This window comes from Metopolophium dirhodum, chromosome 9 (assembly GCF_019925205.1).
Source record: "Metopolophium dirhodum isolate CAU chromosome 9, ASM1992520v1, whole genome shotgun sequence".
NCBI classification, from domain to species: Eukaryota; Metazoa; Arthropoda; class Insecta; order Hemiptera; family Aphididae; genus Metopolophium; species Metopolophium dirhodum.
The window spans coordinates 18,634,276-18,659,682 of NC_083568.1; the positions used below are offsets into that span (position 1 = coordinate 18,634,276).

At 32.1% G+C, this 25,407-nt stretch overlaps 2 protein-coding genes across 5 annotated transcripts; one reads left to right on the forward strand and one right to left on the reverse strand.

Moving 5' to 3' along the window:
• Nucleotides 1-250: 250 nt before the first annotated feature.
• On the forward strand, nt 251-21,081 carry LOC132953079 (beta-alanyl-bioamine nonribosomal peptide synthetase ebony). Of its 3 annotated transcripts, none has more exons than XM_061025626.1 (17): nt 251-513; nt 7,244-7,387; nt 9,176-9,457; nt 9,797-9,970; nt 12,346-12,578; nt 13,724-13,822; nt 14,295-14,502; nt 15,258-15,425; nt 15,621-15,829; nt 17,694-17,795; nt 17,905-17,989; nt 18,375-18,590; nt 19,816-19,972; nt 20,108-20,233; nt 20,326-20,466; nt 20,530-20,713; nt 20,808-21,081. In XM_061025626.1, the coding sequence occupies exons 2-17, from the start codon at nt 7,255-7,257 to the stop codon at nt 20,946-20,948; spliced, it is 2,658 nt and encodes an 885-aa protein (XP_060881609.1). In that variant the 5' UTR covers nt 251-513; nt 7,244-7,254; the 3' UTR covers nt 20,949-21,081. The 3 variants fall into 3 exon arrangements, with proteins under 3 accessions (XP_060881609.1, XP_060881608.1, XP_060881610.1); XM_061025625.1 differs by lacking the exon at nt 251-513 and adding an exon at nt 5,637-5,691; XM_061025627.1 differs by lacking the exon at nt 251-513 and adding an exon at nt 7,008-7,166.
• Nucleotides 20,987-24,686, reverse strand: LOC132953080 (negative elongation factor A). 2 transcript variants are annotated; one of them, XM_061025628.1, is made up of 11 exons: nt 24,529-24,686; nt 24,232-24,466; nt 23,986-24,169; nt 23,831-23,916; nt 22,871-23,036; nt 22,630-22,809; nt 22,346-22,570; nt 21,950-22,020; nt 21,704-21,805; nt 21,525-21,624; nt 20,987-21,452 (listed from the first exon to the last, which is right to left on the reverse strand). In XM_061025628.1, exons 2-11 carry the CDS (start codon nt 24,439-24,441, stop codon nt 21,205-21,207), a joined length of 1,572 nt encoding a protein of 523 aa, XP_060881611.1. In that variant the 5' UTR covers nt 24,442-24,466; nt 24,529-24,686; the 3' UTR covers nt 20,987-21,204. The 2 variants fall into 2 exon arrangements, with proteins under 2 accessions (XP_060881611.1, XP_060881612.1); XM_061025629.1 differs by having other exon boundaries at nt 24,533-24,682.
• Between the last annotated feature and the right edge of the window lie 721 nt (nt 24,687-25,407).

Below are 25,407 nucleotides of genomic sequence, written 5' to 3' on the forward strand. Positions count from 1 at the left end.
AATAATAATAATAATAATATATACCTATGTACGCATCTAAGACAGAGCAAATAAAGAGGGTGTTTGTGGTGCAAAAACCCCGGACGACCATCAGGAACGACAGCCGCCATAATTGTTAACGATACGTTGTGATGTTGACGGAGAGATGGAGAGAATCTCCGGCGAGAGCTGGAGGGCTCGCCGGGTAAAAAAAAAAAAAATACATAGATCACTAGAGTGGGGACCGTATAAAAAGGTCATTGAAAAACAATCGTCCGGCCATTGGTACATTTAACGTCGGCGCGGGTGCTGAAATCGTTCCGGGTTGTTTTCATCTAATTCACACGTACATTTACAACAAACATATTTATACGTGCGTCGTGCACGTACATAAGATATAATAATATATTAATATATACATCGATTTTTTATTTGTGATTTTACCAGTACCGACGATTTTTTTTCAACGTTTGTTATAATTGCACTGTGAAACCAGTCTCCCCGAAACAGACCGCAGCGCTCACTTGAAAAACAGTAAGTGTTGACATTGCACCGATTGATCCACGACCTAACTATCATAAATAGTCTTAAGCCATATTATCGAAAAAAACCATGTTATTTTCCATTGTACAATACGTATATTATGGCACATGTTATATAGGTATACTTACGTCCTACTACGCGATATATTCACTGCCTCTTATACTGTATGTTATTTGCCCCTGTCCCTCAATTTTTCAACCCCTTATTTATTTACATCTTAATTCCATATATGTATTATGATTTATGTTATAGATTACCTATCGTAAACGATTTATTTTTAAACCAATCTAACTTTAAAATACCAATGTAAAATAAAAAAATTTAGTACTCTGAGAGATAGTTTTTTTTTAAAAATCCTTTAATATACCTTTAATACAACACAGATGTTGGCATCCTAACACTGTAGTGCGGCTGATAAACCGTAATAATTTAAATTTTAAACCTGGATAATGGGGAGGGTCACCAGTTTTTATTTATTTTTGATAAATTTTTCCCTTAACGATCCAATAACAAATATTAAATAATTAAGAGTAAATACAAATTTATATGTTACCGTTTTAAAATCGAAAATACTTACACCGTTATAACAATATCAAGCGAGGGGATGAAAGTATTATACTAATAATAAACAAATATAGATTACTATTATAGAACCGTATTTTTTTTCAAATATCATGGCCAGCTGTCAAAAAGTTATAATGATACAACTTACAACAGTGTAACCATGATACAGGTCATCATTCTTTTCAAACCCGAAAAAAATTGTCCCAATAACACACAAATTTTTTGCCACAAACAATAATAATATAAGTATTTCTTTAATAACTACCTAGTATAATAACAAACACTATCGTATAAATTATACTCTTATGACATTATGATAATGTGTAATTGTAGTCAACATTAAAGTACTTAAGTTATTATAATATCAACTATAGGTACCTATTATTAAATGTAATTATATGTTAATCGTCACGTTTTTTTACGACAATCTAACTACACATAGCATGTAATTGATTCATCAGATTTGTTCTATATATATCTCGCGTATCATAATACCTTTTTAACAAGAATTATATATAGATACATAATATTTTGATGGATTGTAGAATATTTACCATTTACGCTCCTACGCAGTACGCACTACGAAATAGTTGAGTTTTTAACACTAATTACTAGTTATAATTGTAAATTGCAAACATAATATCACTTTATAACACTTCATGTACGTAATTATATCACTATAAATACTTTCAATTTTTACGATGTACAATAACTTTACTAAAAGCTTGATCTGATAATATTATGTAAATTATAATATCAAATGCAATGCAATGCATAGGAGGAAAACCCTGTAAACATAAACAATTACCTATTATTACTGTTGTCCGCAGTCATGTTCTACAATCAAAGTTGAACAAAAGCGAAATAGAATGTTTTTTTTTTCACAAAATACAATTTTCAATCTGTTTGATAATACAACAATGAGTATAATAGTCAGTACCTATAGGTAGGTAAATTTGATAACTTTCGTTGATACCATTAGCTGCAAGTCTCTACACAATTTGTGTTTTAGTCTGTGCAAATCGGGCTTTTGAGAGTGTGATGCTGTGTTTACATTCTGCCATTCTGGTGAAAACGTTACGAAAGAAATAAGAGTAATAAGACGTAAAATAGTTTATTTGCGCGATATAACATTTACATAATATCTATATATCTATATAGATACTATAACACGTCTATAACCATCGGTTCTAAATGTTATTAATTGTTGTATTCGACCCCGACAGAATGCCAAAAAATCGTTGCACAATTATATAATATTATAATTAATGACGATGAGCCGATTAACGTTCGGACGACTTTTGTTCTCCGCATAGCGTCGTCATAATATTATTGTGATTGGGCCCGTTTCGCAGCCGCGCGTATGATACACATCGATTTACGTTATATATTTTCTAAGTTCGTATGGCTTCAAGCCGTCGGAGCGTGTACGAACGGACGCGATGATCCACACGCGCGTACCCACTCGTGTATTATCTGGCGAGCGATAAATTTTTTTTTTTGTTGTGGTTTGACGAGTCCACTAGTCCGCGTGATACAAGGACTTGGAAAGTACCTACCGCCGCCACGGCGGTGTTCGTTATTTAATTAAAATCAATATCGGTACACTGTTGTAAGACCGGTGATTTATGCGGTGGTTTGGGCCGCCGAAGGCTATCTGTCGCGCGCGAGATTCACCGTTTTCGTCTTCCGCCGGCGGCGGCCCAATATAATAATATTAATAATATATCGTATACTTTGATAATATGACGTGTGAGCGTATTTTAAAGCATATTATAATTTATTTCCTATGCGGTGTGTTATATTATTATACTCTATAATATGTGTTTGTGACGTACAAAATAACATTCGTCATAAATCAATCCTAAACGGTTATCAATCATCATAATATTATAATATAATATTTATTATTATATTTTAACGCGCGCTCGGCACAATAGCATTAACAGGGTATAGAGACTAACGATTATATAGATGACTGCGGGCCGCGACGACTAATGATCTTAAATCGCGTTTTAATTCGTCTTTCATAATAATGCGGTGACATCGCGTACGACACGATAATAATATAATAACGATATTGCTTTCACCGTCATTACCGGTAATAATTCTACGATGTCATATTGAAAACCACTGTTCCGACGGACCGGCCGTGGACTGTGCGTAAGTAGGCACGATAATTATAATTACACGCGTGCATTCGATACACGCAAGCACCGCTTAATGTCATGACACGTGTATTAAGAGTACATAATTCAATGTATTAATTTATATTTCAATTTATATGCTGGCCATAACATTATATGCGTAGGTATATGAAATGTTACAATTTATAAATGCTCATTTCTCCCTTTAAAATTGAATATCGTCGTATTAAATCCAACTTGGAAGAACGCAAATCGATAACGTTCTCGACTTTAGGTCTTATAATGGGTCAATTAACTCCAACACTAAAGCCAACTGCACAAGGTCGGTTTTGCCTACCTGTGTCGGGCGTGGGTCGTCAGAGAGAGAAAACAAATAGTGCGCTGACGTGTTAAATACGCGACCCGAACCGCTGAATTTGCACAGATCTCCAGGGAGTCTGCACCATTAGTCGTCACGGGCGATCATACACTCGTACGGTTTGCGTAATTAGGCGTATTTCAATAATGTTTACATCTATGATATACCTGCAGCTGGGCAGGCACCTAGCTAAACTATACTATACTGGGTCACACACGCGCCAGGCGACCTTAGCAGTTATATTATTTCTAATGGGACGGCGCGCGGTGTCAACGTGCTGCCGAGGCGTACGACTAGAACGACTTTATCATATACGTGGTTGGCATTGAGATGACGGTTGCGATCAAATTATTATTATTATTTTATTGTTTCGCGCAAATTTTCAAATCGCATTTATATATGTACCTAACGATTAAGGTGACGGCGACGGAAAAAGTTGGGCGACGACGACACGAGTCGTAGGTACCTTATAGGCTACAATAAGTACATAATAATATATATTATGATATGATAATATGATGCGTGTTTATATTACACTTTAGTATACTACTATATCTTATAATATTATAGTAATTTGATCCGTAATCACATTGCACGACCGCCGGCGCGCGCTCACGCAGATGCCGTCGACATACACACGCCGCACGTAATTTACGGATATTATTGTTAATTATTTATTTTATTAATTATTGTATTATTTTCTTTACGGCGATTTTCTTATTACCGCGTTGGTAATAATATCTGGATATCGGTTTAATATATACGGTAACTCGCATAGTATTTTGAATTGCGAGTGTAAACATAATAACAACACGTATATGATGTGTATTAAATGTGTATTTGTGTGTGAGTGAACATTTTCAATTGATGGACTCGCGAGTGAGTTTGGAACGAATCAAAAGCTCGGTGACAAAAGTGCGGAACAGTCAGGTTTGAAAAAAGCCCAGACACGTTTATAACTGTCTGACAAAACGCCCGAGTACATTTTCGAGTTAACGAAAAGTACAATTATTATTACACAAAATTAAAATATTGTTTTTAGGTGATTAACTAATAATAACTTTGGTAATATTATTGAGTCCGCGATAAACTCAAGATAATATACCTATACCTAGTTCAAACGGGGCGGTGGGTTTGGCATACTTTGAATTTTTTTTTTCTTCAGTACTTATTATTATCATCGATGCTGACAGTGTAATATTCGTACGTATCATGACGTACCTGTACCTGAAATAGTAGTTTAATTTTTGTAATTGTTTATACTTAAACACCTAAATGTCAATACACATAGCTTTAGGTACCATTACGTCCGATTAATCGAAGTTTGGGTAATTTAGAGGTTTTAACGTTTACATTACATAGCGCTGTTTCACTTGATGGGAATTAGAGTTTCAGATTTTTATGTGACACACATGTCACATGATTTACACTATTTCATTCGCATGCAGTAAAGATAAGTTATTTGCAGGACGGTCTACAATTATACACATCATATTATAAAGTAATATACGTACATACATATTATAATAATTGGCGTACACCCGTTGGACATGAGTTCGCACCCACCCCTCAGGTTTGAGCTACCTAAGAGCAAATTACCTTGTGCTCGTTTGGTGGGCCGTTCTCGATATTTTACGAATGTATACGCATCATCGGGCATTTACCGTATTAATATAAATTATGAATTTATGTATTTTTTATTTTTGTTGATTTTTTTCGGAATCGAAAAGAATAGTATTATGTGAAATACCAAACACACATTATGTATAAATGTTTGTGTGTATTAGTGGTGTAGCAAAACCTGAGACGGTTTCCACAGTTCAAGGTCATTTACCTATTTCATAATAACTGCTACGCGGCTCGGCGATTTTTGAATGTGTGCCACGCGCACGACCGCACACTAGTATAGAGTTTCCATTAGAGGCGTAAGGACGTTCCAGCGACAAAAAAAGGCTTTCACCCGAGGCAAACTATGCGAAAATCGGTCCCAAAAATGCTAATAAGATAGTGACGATAAGTTCTTCATATTATTCTAATGACGTAATTAAGAAGGCATATGAATGGGCGGCGCACGCTCATCGGTGGCATGTTCCGAGGGAGGTAAAATATTTATTTTCAAAAAAGATTTTTAATTGTTAAATGGCTCTGATTAATTAATTCATTACAAGAATAAAATATTAAAATTTGTCATGAGAAATTTCGAAGGATCTCTTGTAATTACGTACCTACTTTAAGGATGGCATTATTCGTGTGCCCACTGAGAAGCTAAAATTCTAAATACAGCCTTGGGTCCACCGCTGCACGTTTCGTACACGAATTATGTACGTGCAATCTTAATCGTTGTATACTTTTCGTCCCCACGGAAGTCACATGCTATCACATACATCCCAGTATCACACCCATCACGGTGCAATAACGCCTACTCCGAGTGAATTATTATTAGTGCGTTGGGCCGTAGACGATAATAATATAATATACGTTTGAGTCCCACGGAAGTGTATGTGCGTGCACCGATGATTCACTCAAACACTTAAACGTTGTATACGGATACAAATATTATTATGATTAATGACTATATGTCATATTATTCTTAGAATTTATATCACGCCGGCCAAGACGCACAAGAATCAACTCGTATATCCATTGTAATAATAATATTATATTTATTTAATAATCTGCACTCGCGCGTCGCGTTTCATTTTTGGCGAAGGACGTTTGCCATTATTGAATCTCTGTCGTCTCAAATTTTCGCGCCGTCATGTTGACGATCTTTTGGCTTAAACAATCGCGATATAGGATTTTTGAATGACTAACCACATCGCTTTGTGTAAGATTCTATTATTGTATGTTATCGAAGACGATCATTAGTATAGTATCTGTTTATGAAAAACTTGAATAGCAGTATAGCACCCACGACGCTTATCTACAATGTGATTTACGCGAGTATAATACAAAAATGTTATCTTTGCGCGAACAACTTTTTTGATTTAAATCTCCTGCCGAGACGTAACAATGTATACAATATTATACGATTCCACAGTCGATTTTTTCCCGTCGATATATTATTATCTGCGATGTTCATGTAATTATTTATTACGAAACACAATAAACACATGTCATCATATTAACTGTACATTTTTCGAGTGCATTATAATATTTTTAGAGACTGAAATGAAGATTAATTATTGTCAGTAACAAATAACAATATAATGTTTAACGTCAGTAGCTACTCAGTGAATGTAAAATAATAAAACTATATCTGTGTGAGATAAAAAGCCATGACACAAAAACGCATTCAAACACAAAAACACTGTATGTAAGTTGAATAATCCTCTGACCATGTAAACGACCCCTCTTCTTCTACTACAAGCCGCGTGGTCGGTCGGTCAAATATACCTACTCGTTCGTTTTTAACTCGGGACTTAAATTCCGAACGTTCTTAGTGAATAAACACACGCCTAATGTACTCGCCGTACCGTCTTGAAGGATATGCACAATATATCCTTAACTTAATATATTAACTTCCAATTTGATTAACTTGCTACAAGCACCTCGTTGATAAATAAATCATATAGGTGCGTCGTGTATGGTTGATTAACGTATTTCGTGTATTAAACAAACTATTAACGGATTGTCTAACCGGTTATTTCAGCACAAGCAGACATGGGCGTTTACCCGGCAACGTCTTCGACCCTCCAAGGACCGTCTGTCCCGATAAACAATGACATCCAACTGCATAGATTGTTCGAACGGAACGAAAGCGCTTATCCAGAACACATGGCCGTAATGCACGGAGGTATGTACATGGAAATGTATTTAAATATTTTTCTATAAAACACTTATCACTCACAAGTCACGACTAAGTTCTGTATACTGGAATTTGAACAGAAATCGTGTTTCAAAGGATTGAAGAGGCCACATTTAAAATTTCCCTGCGATTTTTGGAAAACAATAAAGGAAAAAACGCAGCAAATGATTGTAAACTCTTTCAATTTTAATGACTCGTATACTATTCCGATGGTAAACTCTCCTGGGTCAATTCTAGGGGTGGCTTTCATTTAGGCACATAACCAAAATTTCGTATCGTTGTATGTATGTAATTTAAACGTGTGAACAAAAATTGTGAAAATTATATGGATAGTAAATAGTTTAAGAAATATACTCAAGTCAGGAAATTCCAAAAGTAATATTTTGAAATAAGTTATTACGTTTTAAATTAAATTACATGCCTGTGGTATTAAGTTATCACGTTCTAAATTAATTAACTCAAAAAATATTGATAGGTATTTTAAACAGTTCTAAAAAATTAACTACTCGACTTAGATACATACATATTTTTATCATAAAAATGGACACCTAATATAATGTGTCCAATACATTTTCCTTTCCATTTTTATAGACTTAGTTTTGAGCACTTTAAAATAATTATCGCCTATCGGCCGAAACAATCTATGTAGCAGGTAGTAAATATTATAAAAGTTGTTATTTCTGTATAACATACGAGTATATATTTACATATTATAATACGTATACCTATACTATTTTTTTTATAATTTGTATATTGTATACTTAATTATTAAGCTCAAGACATGCTAATGTACCTATACAACAAACACAAATATAAATACACCCAAATGATCGCTTAATTTCTCGCCCAGATGATAAACGCTCTACTCAGGTAAATTTTGATTAGATTCACGAAACGCAACTCTAATAGGTGATACTCTTCTACCTGACGGATATATGTAAACTCTCCCAGGCCTACTTCAGTACTACGAGACTACTTAAGTACTGCCTACCTGAAGGGTACATAATATATAAACTTAAGTACTTAACCGATTCTGTAATAACTTCGTTCATTCGTTAAAATGTAATGTTTATAATAATATGAACATACACATTTTATATTCTAATCATTAGTTTTTTTTTTCCATAAAGACCAATAACATTTAAAATAGTACAAATACATACGCACGATTTTTTTTGTAAACATTTCGAGTCAACATTTTGAAACTTTGCAATTTATTTTCTTTAATTCAGATAAGCATATTACCCACACGAATTACCATCGGGATAGTTTAACATACAATTGAAGAGGTTATCACCGCCCCAGAAAATATATAAGCATAATAATATGTATGCGGGTGTTGCGTTTAAAAAAATTAGAAAATTGTCCTGGTATTTATATGCCGATTCTGGTTAGAATTTGTATTGGTTATTCAACGCGATCGACGATAGTATATTGTTGTATTAAAATCGTAAATAGTTATAATACGTCAGTCCACAGGCGTAGAATTGTGGGAAGGGGGTAAGGGGGCCATGGCTCCCCTTAAATTTTTTGAATAAATGTTATGTACCAGAAACATTATATTATTATAAGTTATAAAGCCCACACCCCCGCCCCCCAAAATAATGTCATCACGCTACGCTTATGACTTCACCATATAGCTACAGTGCTACACATATTATTATACTCATGTTGAACATCGTGATTCTACATTTTCGTTTTTATTATTTTAATATTGCAACTAAAACGCGTTATCGTGCGGTACGTCTTCTTAACCTTGAGAACTTTTGTCTTCAGAACTTGGACAACCTTCTGTGCGCCTTAACTTCACGGAACTGAATGCCATATCTAATCAATTGGCTAGAGGAATAATCGCACGTGCTGGCCCTAAAAACGACGACGGCGACTTTGTAGTAGCCGTTCAGCTTCCTCCGGGTGACGGACTAATTGCCACTCTATTGGCTATTTGGAAAGCCGGTGCAGCGTATTTGCCATTGGACGTATCAGCGCCGCAACACCGGATTCAACACGTGATCGGCGAGGCCAAGCCATGTTTAGTAATCACCTGCACACCCGAAGGTAATTAATACACAAATAATGGATTATTTACGTGAACATTACACACATGTATAATGAACCATTCGGCGAGTACAAAATTGAATTTAAAATTTATTTGTAAATCAATTTTTATTATTGATTTTGACTTATCACAATAAATTGTGTGCGCATCAAATAAATTAAATCGTCGTACGTCACGTGCTATTGTTTATATTTGTGTTTACTGTTTTATTTTTATCTTATACTTAAATATTACACATTTATTAAAGACATCACCTTGATCATGGATTCCCGACATTATTTTCTCACTCATATTCTATAAGTTTATTGACTTGTTTTTAACTATATTTTATTACATAGCCGAAGTTTATGACAACAAGTCGAACATCGTATACAGCCTTAAACAATTGAAGAGCCAGTCTGTTGCGCTTTCCGCATCCAACCTAGAGGACCGTGAAACACTAGTGGGCTACGTTGATGGTAGAAGACCAGCAACAATAATTTACACAAGCGGCAGCACAGGAACGCCTAAAGGTAATAAGACTTCCAATAGGTTAAGGGCCGCCTTCCAAACGAATTTCGACACTACAAGGTCATCAACTTACAAAATGTTTAATGTGTTATTTTTAAAAAAAATCTATCAGTACAATTCATTTTTTAATTCTTCAGTAGTCTAAACAGACTCGTTGGTCTTTATACGCTTACGATATTAAGAAAAATACATATACATTTTATTCATAAATATGATATTTACACTATGTAAACCAGTTGTCTGAGAATTATTGCCCAAAGGAAGTTAGGTGTATCCACTTTTTCAAAAAAAGAAATAATAATACTCGCATTTATTATAAATCATACTATTACATTACTAATACAGTCTATGCTTATTAATTTTAGCATGATGCAATTTATAAAGAAAAATATATAATACTTGTTATAATAACATAGTTGGATATTATGATGTGAATAGTTATCTATTTTGAATGGGTTAGTAGGTATTTAATACAACCATTATTATAACTTAAAACTTAAAAATTTGTTTTTTTGAATACTAAGGCCAATAAACAATAAATATATTAAATTATGTTAAATACAAGTAGATATTTATTTATTTACATTCACCAAGGTCGTAAATATTGTAAAAAGAAATTTGAATTTATATTGATTAAAATTATAATTTATTTAAAACAATGTCGTATATTAACTATAAATGCTTATTAATTATAAATATCGATTTATTAACTTAGCATTAATATTATGATATAGAATGATTTTTATACATTTTCTGAAATAGGCTTATAGGTATTTTGTCAACATAATTTATCGGACGGCGTCTTGAATAGGCAAACTAAGTACTTGTTAATAAACTAATAATTATTGCAGTAGAACAAAGTGTATTGTATTGGTATATAATATTATAATATTACACTCTAATGTTCTACACCAACATTCTCTACAGCTATTGAAATTATTATTATTCGTTTCATCATGTAAGATTTATGCACTTCAAGGATACTTTGACCATTATTTTGAGTTTTATAATAGTGTGTATAATATAATTTTTCTTTTCTTTTTTTCTTATCCATGTTTAACTGCTCAGCAACATAAATTGTTATGAATATTAATATTAGTAATACATATCAATAAATCAAACTGGTTTCCAGACAAAATAATATTTTTGTTGAACAAATAATAATTACTTATTTTATTTCCTACAAAAGTAATTGTTTAATAAGATAGGTAGGTATATCATTTATTAATATTTTTAATATTACGCATACCTTACATATTATGCCAAGTTTGATTTAACTAGGTGCATTTAATATAATGATTACCCAGAAACTTTATACAAGATATATCAACAGTACACACCCAAGATTATTATGATTTTCTAATAATGTTAAAATGATTAATTAATGATTATTGATCATTAAAAGCTGTTTTATTATATTTATTCATATATTGTTGAATTAATTTAAATAATTTCAAGTGTAATGTATACATTTTCCAATAAAATTTGAAAATTAAATATAATACTGTATTAATAATAAATATAAGAAGTAGTTGTATTTTTTACCCTTTAAACATTACGAAATAGGCGATTTTTTTACTTTTTAGTACCTATTGAGCCAACGTTGACTTAAAAGTATCATATTCAATAATTTAGTTGTAAAATAAGTGCCTCCAGTACTCCAATTTTCTAATCTCGATTCACTTATTGTTCTAAAATCAATGTAGCCGACTGTATCATACAAAAAAATATATTCAATACTAAGTTTATTTAAATTATTCTTCTGACATTATTGTTTTAAAGTTATATCGATACTTATAAATGTTGTAACGTTCAGTAACCGTAAGTACACAAAAAAAATCATATTGTTTTATAGAAATGATGTATTTTTGCTTTTAATATCAAAACAGTTATTTAGTGAACGGAGTGGATTAAACGTATTTATCCAGAGTGATTCTTGAAGCATGTTTACCCACCTTTTATAGTCCTTAGATTTTTTTACCATTTAAGAAGTGGGTGTGTCCTATTGTGGTACAAAATATCATACCTAAAAATTCCAAAATTCAGTTATTCAATAAAAAAAAAATAGACAATGGAGCATGCTTAGTGAATCATCTTGTATATTATATATATCAAACACAAACCAACATACAAATTAATTCAATGTGTAAATTATATTCATCTTAAGGTTAGGTATATGGTATCTGGTAGGTATCGTAATTTATGGTTGAAATAAATTAATTCAAAGTTTTTAAGAGCATTGTCCGGTGTACCTATACGTCCTATCGTGTTTAAAAATCCAACCCAACTAGTTTTATACGCGTATATGTCTCCACATTAAATGATTTAAACAACTGAAAAAAAATAAACACGAAATGCATAATAATTAATATTACAGGCGTGAGACTTCCGCATTGCGTCATTTTCAACAGATTGAACTGGCAATGGAACCGGTTCCCTTACAGCGATACCGAACATACTTGCGTATTCAAGACTTCGTTGACATTTGTGGATTCAGTGGCAGAAATTTGGGCTCCGTTGTTGCATGACACACCAAGATGCCTGATGGTAATACCCAAGGCCATTACCAAAGATCCAGAACGGTTGATCAATATACTTCATGACAACAAGGTAAAGGACATTGTGTATATTATAGCGAAAAATGTAAACGTGTAGGTAGCCGATAAGAAATTGAGTTGGATATAAACGAATGTCACGCGCTACTGATGATTACAATTTACAATTATCATGATTCACGATTCGCAATTTTACCATACATAATATCAAATACTAATATGAAACACTGATTCATGATGGGTTTTGATAGTTATATTAAGACGTACGTCACGTACCTATAAAGGATAGGTATTTATTTTTTTTTTTTAACATCTCATTGATATGGGAAGGTATATCATAATATGGATATCAAAGCCGTACCTTCAGGGGTTCCACTCTCAAAATTTACTCGGATCACGTCAACTTAGAAATTTAACATAATTCAAAAATTATAGGGCTTACTTAATTCATTAGTAAGTAATTAATAATAAATTATCACGTATTATGATGTCCAACCCCCCTCCGGAAATTTGTTCTGAGTACGTCCTTGATGGATGTTGATCGCAAGTAATTTGATCGTGTATCCATAATAATAATAACACAATAAAATAAATAATAATACACGGGCATCGAACACATGGTACATTAAAATATAAATCATTTAAATATTTGGTATGGATTAAGTCATTAAGTATAGGTATATAATATACTTTTTAACTTTTGATTTTACATAATATTTACGTGGCATCATAGGCGCAAATAGTGTTAATATTTGGATGGGGCTGAAGCTCTACTTTATTACTATTGAATAATCTTAAACAAAATTTAGGAAATGTATAGGGGGCTATTGATTTTTTTTGGGGGGGAGGGGGGATTAGTCTTTAAATTCCCTATATTTGCGTCTATTCTTCACTTTATTCTTTTGTTGAATATTAATACGGCGCACGCCGTGAAGAATAATACTATTTGGAAATTAATTATTTTGATCAATAATTTTGTGTGGAAAATAATTTTCAATAATAATGGGTTCTCCGTCGTGTGTTCTTCTATATTACCTATACAGAATTCCGTCATAATTTTTACTTAATATGGAAGTAATTTTTTTAACGCTAATTAATGTTCATGTAGTTTTTCAAATACAACTCTCCTTCTTTACCTAATTAATTATTCGAATAATACCTAGATATTTATTTAAATTATAAAAACAATTTGGTGTTTAGGTTGAACGTCTAGTATTGGTCCCATCTCTATTACATGCTATATTGTTATATATGGGCATTTCCAACAACAACGAACAACAATCTTCTATGATAAATCAAGTAAGTACTACAACTGCAGTAGATTTAATTTCAACTATAATTTTAATAAATCACAAAACTATTTTTTATCCTATAATATGTTATTATGATCTATAATTTGTCACTGGTCACTATATATATGTCTATTAATTTTGTTTTACGAAAACCACGAAACTTACTTATTTTCATTAGCAAATTACCACTTTTATTATCCAAATATTATCTTCAAGATTTCAAAAGTTCAACGAATAGTAAATCCAATATCTTCCACGTATATTATAATGATTATTTATTATAGCATTTTTTTCTTACATAAAGTATATGTACATTGATGTTATCTTTTATCAAAAATTATGTTCAATCTATAATATTTTTTTCAATAAAAGATAAATAAAATAATATTAAATTTACCATTCATGTAAGAAGCTGAAAAAAAAACTAATAATTACAAACTATAACTTCATTCATTAAGACATACGTATTTTCGTTTAAGAACAATGAACGGGGAATTCTATCGAGTTTGAAGTTGTGGGTGTGTAGTGGAGAACCTCTACCGGTGTCGTTAGCCAAACAGTTTCTAGACACATTTTCTGGTCACACGCTATGCAACTTTTATGGAAGCACGGAAATCATGGCAGACGTGTCGTACTACGCCATTAAGTCGTTCAAAGACTTGCGTTTCGGTGACAAAATTCCTATTGGTAAGTCACTACTCATTATGCAAATATTACATTTATATTAAATAGGTGCTTAAAAATAATGTGGTTCAAGTCTCACCATATTTATCATCCAACATTCATGCCTATATATATTGTAGAACTGTATGTATATTTTACTAAGCTCGTGCCTATTAAATTAACTAATTAACTTTTTTCCCTGTGCTTTTGAAAACTTCCGAAAAATATTTACTTTTGAGCCCCGCAAAGTATTAACTAGATTCACTTTCCTATCAGAAAAGATGCTGTTGAAGAAAATCCAAGTATTTTTACTGTCCTAATAAAGGTGATGACAGACACAAATAAAGAATAAATAAATAAAAAAAAAAAAAAAAAACACATCGTTGTGAGATCAATACATTATACATTTATCGGTCGGTTCAGAATCTAAAATATTAGACTAAAAAAAAATAATATTAGTGAAATGTTATCACTTATATTTAACTTAACAGTTAACTTATGAATACTTAACACTATATATTATAATCATAACAACGATCATAATATTTTAAACGATACAAAAATGAAAAAAGTAAATTCAATGTTTTTAGTAGCCTTAAAAGTGTAACAATTGCACGCATGGCTTTGCTGAATGATCATTTTCAAAAATATTATGTACCTATTACAAAAATAGTTATTTTGGGGTACAAATATCATTCCAACATCTCACTATATAGTCACTAAAATAATTAACTAAAATAATAACATACTTTTTTCAACTATAATTTGTATCGTTAAAGGCGTTCCAGTGGACAATACGGCTCTATATCTATTGAACGATAAAGGCCAGACAGTAGAGCCCGGCTGTTTGGGTGAGTTGTACGTGGCAGGAGCGAACTTAGCCAGCGGTTATGTCAACAACCGTGACCCGCACCGGTTCGTAGAAAACCGTCTACCTCACGACCAAGGTAATACCGCCATGACGCGTACTTTTCAAAATTGTATCTATCTATCCTAAATAACCAAACAAATCTTAAAACGTTAACTATACATATTATATTATTATAATATAGAGGATATAATATTATAATATTATATTTACCTACCTATTATTGCTCAAACGCGTCGTCGTAACAGAAAAACGTTATATCCGCATGACTTAGGCATGGGCATGGACCGTATGTATCAGACTGGAGATTACGGGAAAATAGTAAATGGCGTGCTGTTGTATGAAGGCAGAACCGATTCACAAATCAAAGTCAGGGGACACCGAGTCGATTTGACTGAAGTCGAAACGGCCATTCATCAGCTACAAGACGCGGGAATCGACAAATTGGCCGTGTTGTGCTATAAACCTGGCGAAACTGAACAGGTATATTACTTATATCATTGATTATATATTATATATCATTGATATATATATTTAATCATTGGGCTATAGTAATAGTTGACCTCCTAAAATTCTAATTTAATTTGACCTAAATAAAAATCAGGATGCATCTAAAAGAATTTGAGGAATTTTAATCTGAAATATTTATAAATTAAATTAATTTTAAATAAAAACAAATAGTAAAATTAAGTGAATTAAACGATTGAAACGTTTAATACAATGTTCATAGTATCCAAGTTTATGTGAACATGTGTAGTATTACTGTAGGTATTATTCATAATAATAGGTAATAAACTAGGTAATCTTTCTAATATAAAAAAATCTCGTGTTACGGTGTTTGGAGTGCGTCCCCCTCTAAAACGACTCGACTGGTTTTAATTAAATTGTTTTTGTATATTTGGTAGGTATGAGAATAGGCTGTAAAATATTTTTCACCCTCCTATTGGTCCAACCCGGAGAGGTTCTAAAATGGTATTTATTATTTGGTTTCCATTGGTTAATCGGGCAGATTAGGAGCAAGTATGCATCAAATAAAATGTTTACACATTGCCTACCAAGAAGGCTAAGTTGCACACAAAAGGAGTTGAACAATCGCAATTTTTTTGAGTTATAATTTTTTACGGGCAACGAAGTGCGCGGGATCAGTTAAAAGCTAATAATATTATAATTACTAATTTATACTAGAGCACCTAAAGAATAGAAATATGTGTTTGCGTTTTCCACTGCTATAAGCAAAATGTTTTTACTATAGGTACTATTGAATAAAATTACATGCATTTTTCAATCATATCTTCTGTTGTATCAAAAAAGTTTCTAAGGACTTTCTAAATGTTTGCTTTTTGAGCAAACTATAGGTTTCATCTAAAATTTTATTTTATTTTAAAATCATTTATCTGGATAAAATAAAAAAAATTACAACGAAACTATCTGTTCTCCAAGCTGTAGCGAGTATATTTATATATAATATTCGTAATTTATTTGCCTTAAATTAATTTAACATTATAATATTATATCTAAGACAGTAATCTATATCTATATACCTATATAAAAATAAGTGTACATTTTGAATAAATTTTATAACTCAAGATCCACCAAACCGATTTCGATGAAAACTCCAGGACATATTAAGATTGATATGTAGATAGTTTCTGTGAAGTTTGTACGCTGTGGGATAAGTGGTTCCGGAGTTATGGCCTCTTAAGTGCACACCTGGTGACATGGCCAAAAACAACAACGTCTATACAATTATTTTTATCTATATAGGTATATAACCCATTGCAACCATTAAAAAACAAAAATTTCTATCGTAAATCTCAAAATTCCTGTTTGAGCCCCTACCGAGGGTGATCACTTCCCTTTTTGAATTAGCCTATGATACTCACAAAGAATGTGGCTTTGTATTGGTGAAAGAATTTTCGAAATCGGTTCAGTAGTTTCGGAGTTTATCCCGAACATACAAACAAACGCTATCATTTTATGTATTAGTATAGATAAAAATAAATGTTTGTGTGTAGATTAGACCTCTGGGAAGAAGATGGGCTAATTTAAAAAGTGTTAAATTTGTTGTTTTTTTTTATTCGTCGGATTTTAGTACGGTTACGTTAGGCTTTTATTTAATTGATTATATTAATCCTCCGTAGGTGGAATTAAGTAAAAATGACAAACTTGGTACAATTTTGATACTTTAGAGGTAAATCATACACTTACGTACAAACAGCACGGGGTCCGCGATCTACCCCGCGGTTAAAGTTAGGGTTGAAGGTTCAAGGTTCAAGGTTCTAAAGTTATAAAATTCTAAAATTATGATGAGAAGATAATAATATTATTTACTATATGTACCTTTTAGGCTTTGTTGGCGTTCGTCGTGTTCGATGGTAATGTTAAAATGACGGCCACGGACGTAGAGGATCGACTAAAAAACGCACTGCCGGAATACGCTATGCCACAGGTATGCTTTGGGGAAAAGCTCGTTGACGCGCGTGATTTAGAATGCACCAGCGAACTTTTAATTCTTGCAGTACGTTATTGTTTGTTATGCTTACACGTTGTTGATTTAGGTGATTTCACTCGAATCGATGCCGTATCTCGTGAATGGAAAAATTGACAGACAAACGTTATTGCGCCAATACTCCGAAATATCGGGTAAGAGTGTAAGACGACTGTTGGGTTTAATTATTACGAATATACTGCATTGGCGTTTACCGGGGTAGGTAGCTACTCATGTCTTATAAGCCTTTCAAAAGGGTAACGAGAAAATGACATACCTATATTTTTTAAAAAAGATGAAAAACATATTAATAACTGGGAAATTGAAAAACTAAACTGGGTGTGGATATACATTTGTCTGGGGATCCTGCCGCAGGGGTGACAAGAGTCTGTACACCCAGACACCCACCAAACACAAACACTCATAAACCTATAAATTCGTCGGTACGTCACTATAGACCTGCATAATAGTGTATACCAAAATATTTATAATTATTGTAATATACTATTCGTTAATTTACAAGATGTTTTGAATGTGCAGTTTCGGACAATTTAAAGGAATCGAAAATTGACTTTACTGACATCGATGCAAGCCAAATGGAAACTGCTAAACACCTGTTCGAGACTGTATCCTGCGTGCTAGGAAGTTCGCTGCGGTCACACATCTCACCGACGGCAAACTTTTTCGCACTAGGCGGCAATTCGCTGAACGCTATTTACACCATAAGTAAACTGGCTGACCTAGGATACTCTATAGGTGAGCGCATCACGCAGTCGGTTAATAATGTTTATTGATTTAATAGGTATTAGATACATGGTTTAAAATATTCTATTTAATTGAAAATAATCTTTACTATTGAAAAATTACAATCTATAAAAGCAATTTTCAATAGGTAATTTATTTATAAGTAGGAACTGAAAAACAAACACTTGAAAGAAAGTCACACAATCGAGAATTTGAGATAGGTACCTTATGATTTTAAATTAAGTTTATTCCAACACAGAATTCGGGACTAAACGAAGACTCTGTAATTCATGTCTCATGATTGATCTAACGTAGACGGATCCCATGAGTCCATACTCGGTTGTACTCTGTTGGAACTAGTTTTGAACTGAGCATAACAGACATTACTACTATATTATAGTGTCTCTGACTGCAAGGCTCCATCCGAATCCACCAATCGTTTTGACAGTCAAACCAATACCAAAACTGGTTAATTGACATGTTGCAACAACTTGTTGACGCAGTTTCAGACGTTTAAGTTTTCGATTCTGGTGTGTTAGAAACACTACTGCGCATTCTCCCGGCGCTAGTTTAACCGCATATTAGAAATTTGGAACAAACCTATTATTTAATTGTTCAGGCCACAGTCACAGCACCAGTGCTGTTTGAGAAGTCTGGGTGGGTTCCCTGGAAGTTTGTTTGAAGCTAGTTTATAATGTAGTCAACTAATCAAGAGTTGTAAGGGCATACGACATACCTATTTATGTCCGTAGAAAAGTTAGAAAATCAGATACAACTGTGGTTATTTAAAAGTTATTTAGAGTTAAAATTTAAAACTTAAAATAAAGTTACTTGCATATTATTCCACTCTTCTGTTTCGTTATTATTAACTTTAAAGATTCTTTTTATGCATGTATCTATCGTGTTAAGTTCAAATGCCTAACTACCTAAACGTATCAATATTAAATTAAATTTTTAAGTTTTTATAATCAATTTGGTATGGTAATTTATAGTATAATCTTTATATATCTTTTTTCTTTTAACTAAAAGCTTAAACAAATAGCATCGAAAGTCGAAACGCAATTGTTTAACTTTTAGTATTATTCTATTAAAATATGTATATTATGAGCAGTAGGTACACAAAGAAAAATACTATATAAGGAATGTACCTAATGCAATCCAGACAATGGAAATACATTTACCTACATAATCAATGCTAGTTTATTATTTATTAATGCTAGTTTTATTTTTTTTTTAGCTGTCAGTGATTTTATAACAGCGCCTAATTTTGGTATAGTCATTAACAAAATGAGATTTAGTAGTAAACGAAAAGCATGCTGTAATGATGAAGAATGGCTCTCCGAGAAATACACCAGGCAAATGCTCGAACCCAAACACAAAGACGACGTGATCAAGTACGAATTTAGATAATATTTAATGAGTAATAAAGTAATGTGTTATACTTATTAGTTTTTACAATATTTCTTATACATGAATTGATAATTCTACGTTCGGTAAAGGAACTTAAATGTGTGTCTTGTTTTTCACAGGATAATTGCAGACAGTTTCTACGAAAAAGCAGATCTCGAACACTGGATTGTGCCTAAGGTGCCTTACAGCGAGTACACCGATGTCCTTGAGTTACTGTGGGAGCCACTGTTAGAAAAAAATTTGAGGTAAATGAGTTTTGGTAATATTCATAAATTATAACCGATCGAAATTATATATTTTAATCACATAATAATGGAAATGATCTGTACTTATATAGTTTTGTAGTGCAATCCAAGGAGTCTGATCGATTAATGGGTGCAGCATTAAATTTTGACGCTCTAGACGAACCTGACATAGAGTTCAACGGCCGTTTGACAGTCATTTTTGAGTTCCTCGAATCCCTTGAAGGTCCCATTAGGTATTCATTGGATAAGTTATGATTTATTTTATTTCCGTTAGTAATATTATTGTTGTTGAACAGGAGAGATCATTTGCCCAAATCTAAAGGCAGCATATTGCATAGTTTTATGATGGGCACGGACAATACACTAGACGCAGCAACTAATGTCGAAGTCATAACTTACATGGAACAAGAAGTCTTACAGTTGGGTAAAACCAATGGATTTGAAGGCATATTTACAACAAACACTAATCCCTTAACACAAGTAAGATTGGAAGGATATATATTTATTAAATTGGATAAAATACATTTCAAAATTGTTTGTTTCTTATGTGTATAATGTGTATTATTTTTTTTAGCAACTTGGAGCTAACGTATTCGGATATAAAATACTTCATGATTGCCAGATTAATAATTATGTAACACCTGATGGTAACAAGATATTTGGAGAAGCTCCAGACGACCAAAGAGCAATATGCTGTTGGAAAGTTATACAATAAGGGTTGAAAAATTAGGGTATATTTATTTATAACGTTCATTAGTCTTGTAATGTATTTATTCGTTTGTAGATTTTAGGATTGTTATGTAAAAAAAAAAATGTCATCACATTCAATAAACATTATGTAAACTTACTGTTTGATACAAACAAATGTCTTTTTTGTATGATGGAAAAATTTGGTTTTTTTTAAATTAATTAACAATAAGCAGCTAAAAAACAACCAAATCAATTTGGAGCGGTCGACACAAATTGTGAGGTCAAGATTGATTTTGTAATGCAGTGGCGGCAGCTGCTAATGCAGCTAGTTGACTACTGGCTACTGGCATACTTGTTCTGTCCAGCTCGATATATTTCTTTATTCTTTTCCATTCTCCTGTATTATAATTCATTTGGAAGTGTGTTTCAACTAGCATGTTTACTAAGGTGTGGTCATTTTGCAATACAGTCTCATGATCTTCGCTCAATTTAACGGTTACTAGGCTACCCAATTGAGGACACGGGTTGTCTAAATTAACAAATAATTCAATGTAAAAGCGTGTTCAAGATATTTATTTTTTTTTAATTTAATATTATTTACCTCGACTCCCTGCCATGAATCCTAATATTAATGCTTTTTCTGGACGAGTTACTTTATTAGCATTTCTAAACATGTCCTGTGCTTCTTCCATTTGACTCCTCTGTACAAAAAATCATAACAATTTTATTCAAATAGACAAATTAATATTATTATGATTTTTTCAAAAAAGTTGGGCATACCGTTAGAGAAAGCTGTGTTGGAGCAGCAGTATTCGAAGTAGTTGTTGTAGATACTCCAACTTGGGCAGTTTGTGAGCGCACTTGCATTTGCACCATTGGTGGCTGAAATTATTTATAAAAAAAAATACAAATGTTTTAAAATAAAATTACTTGCTTTGCTCAAAATCTAATAACGTACAAGGTTATAATTTTTCTAATAAATTGCAAATGTATACAAAAATATAAGTAAAAATGTCTGCTGCTTACATGAATGACTTTTGAAGCAGCAGGAGCAGCAGGTGGAGATTCAGCTTCTGGTTGAGTAGCGCTTGAAACACCTAAAAATTGAATTAAAAAGTATTAATTTATAAAAACTCACAATGATCTATAAAAATACTATTAGCTTAATTTAAAAATCAATGACTAACAAAAGAAAAATAGCAAAGAAATATATAGGTTGATATTATTGACTTATGTAGGTAGTTTAATTAGATAGAATAGTAATTTTGATGACTGACAGAATATTAATCAAATAAAAAAATTAGATTTTGTTAATCTGATTGAAATTTTCTAACTCATTGATATCATAAAACAGAAAAAATACTTTCATATACTGTAAAAAAAAAGAGGTGTAACAACTTAAGTTATTAAGGTTATACATACTTGCAGGCTCATTTAAAGGTTCTGCTGGTATAGGCGTAGCAGGCGCTATATAACTAGGTACGTGTTGAGGTGTAGATGGTGCTGGAGTGGGTGGGTTTAGAGGAGCTAAGCCAGCAGCATAGTCTGGTGTTGTGGATGTAACTTCAGTTTTTGTAATTGGCTGACAAGTTGTTCCAGAAGTTGATACATTGTTAGCTTCCAAAAGGCGTTTGTTTTCTTCCATTTCTAAAGCCATAAATTATTAATCATTTTCAATAAAATTAAAATTGACAAAATTAACTTACCAGCCTTCTTACGCTTTTTAGCTTGAGCATAACCTATAGGTTGCTCAGTTATTTCTAATATTTTAATACCACAGTCTTTACGCACTCCCGGTCTTGCAGGAGTAGCCATAGTGCTATTTACAGGATTAGAACGGAATCCACCACTAGGTATTGAGCGGCTTGGTATGCCTTTTAAAGGAGCTGAAACATAATATTTATAGTAAAAATAATAGTAATAAACTATTGACTAATATAAAATTACTTGTATCAGTCATTTTACGAGGCATGCCTCTCGATCGTACTGGAACAGTGGGAGCTGCATGCTTCTTAATATGATTAGCTGCATCACCAGCTTTTTGTAAAAGTTCAGCTTTAATAGCCGCTGCTTTGGGTTTTCTTTTTAAGTTAAAATGTTTTATTGCAGTAGGCTACAGCCAAAAACAATACAATTCATAATCAATCAAAAGATTTAAAGTACTCAAAAACTTGATTTGATTTAGTAATATAAGCAAAATTAATATTAGCAAGTCATTTATTGAAGAAAAATATTTTGAAAAGTATATAAAAAAAATTAAACACAGTTGTAAAGAGTAAAGACTTATAGTTTAGATATTTATTAAGATTGCAGATAGTGCCATCGTTTATTTGATGCAATAGTGCATTTGAATCACAATTCTTTACTGTTATATCTACTACGCAAAAAATTTGAGAGCAGGTGTAACAGGTTTTTGAATATTAATTATAGGTTTATTAGCATCTCACTAAATAATCTAAAATAATGCACTGATTGTCTCTTAACACTTCACTATGGATGAAGCCAAATTGCATCATACCATTCACATATGCTGAATGACAACAATTGGCGTACCTTGCTATTAAATGCACAATTTGGTTAGCGTTACGATTTAACTTTTCATTTTTGGTTAGCATCTCGTTTAAGCATTATATCATAAATACATGTAAGTCAATGTACATTGATATTTTAATTTTTCAATTTTTAAAATTTTTTAGTACCATGACAATTTAATATATTCAAATATAATATGCAGCAAATGTGTTAATTAACATTTGTGGCTCGTTGGAATTAGATAATAAATTGTGTAACCATATTAATAGCACTGGAAATAATAATTATCCTAATAATAATGTAATGCTATTTCATAGATTAAATATTGGTATGAAAAAAAAAATGAATTAATAATTTGTTTTTGTTATAACTTACCGGTTGACCCACAACATTAATTAGAGCATTTTTGTTCAAATAAAGACATTCTAAAGGCAACATTGTGTAATCCATATTTTTTCGTACTACAGAAACATAAAATGCATAATGATAACTTGGTCTAATAATTAAAGATGAACTGTATAAACGCATACCTAATTTTTTTAAATCTGTAATTAAATCATTGAATATTCTGTTATTGTCTTCATTATGAAAAAATTCTGTTACATTGAGACTACCGGTCGATGGGAATGTTTTCATCATTTCGGCTAACATAGATACCCACTGTTCACTATCTACGCAAGCGACTTCTAAGATTTCTTCGAGTTCTGTTCGCCACTATAATTAAAACAAACATTGATTAGAAAAAATCACATACTACACTGTAAATTAATCATTACTTCTGCAATATTTCTTCTTGGAATATGAAAAAATGATAGTAACAGTTTGAGTTTTACTTGAGTTTGTAGATCGGGGAAGCAATCTTTTATATTACGCAACACATCGGACGTCAATTGTGTACATATCGAGCCACTAATCCATGTGTCGCTGGTCGTGCCCAATTTGTTGTGCAACCATAACGATATGTCGCTGTCCCTGACACTTGCCATTATCTAAGAGTTAAATTCTGTAAAACTGTGTACAAACAAAAAAAACCAATTAAACACTAGAAAATTAGTAACGGAAAATACACTTACACACGATTTTGCTACAACACGTCATCAATGAAATTAATTTTGGTAGCAGGAAAGTATGAAAAACTACACATTAGTACGATTTAGGTAACTTTAAACAAAAATAAACCATTATTTACTTTTTAAAATGTGTAAAAAAATTGCACGAAAATTATATCATTTTATCATTTTCAATATATTTTATCTCTTGAACGATTGCAGTGTTGCCAAACTGCCAAACTAGCGAGTTCTTAAAAATGCTATAGACTATTTGAGTCGTGTGATATGGCCACGATCACGATCACGATTAAAGAATTAAGATACATTTTAAATCTTTGATATAATCTGAAGACCATAGAAAAGAGATTAAAAAAATAGACTTTATTCGAAGTTCGAACGATATTTACGTTGTTTATATTTTTAATTAAACAGTTAAATAAAATAGCTTATAAACTCGACAACAACCTGTCTACGTGTACAGTAGAAAATAATATATTGTATAGCCGTATAGGAATGAAGATTTACCGTCGTTTTTGATATTAAACCGTCTACGATAGTACGATAATAAATAATATATAATAATACAATATTAACTAAGGTCTAAGATTATTATACATTTATAGATTTTATATTATATCTATGTTATCATCTTGGTTCATGAATCATGCGTATAAATATTAAAATTAAAATTAATATTTTGTGAAAATTTTCCCCTGCTAACCATTATCTACAACCACGGACTAAGCCGTTTACAACGAATCTGCTTATCGTATTTCCGGCGTTCCCGCTATTTTTCGTTTTATTTATGTAGTTTGTGGTGTTATTGTTAGGTAACTAGTCTTATAATTTCTGAAATTGTTTGAGGCATTACAATTTTATTAAAAGGTCTTCCAGGGAGAGCTT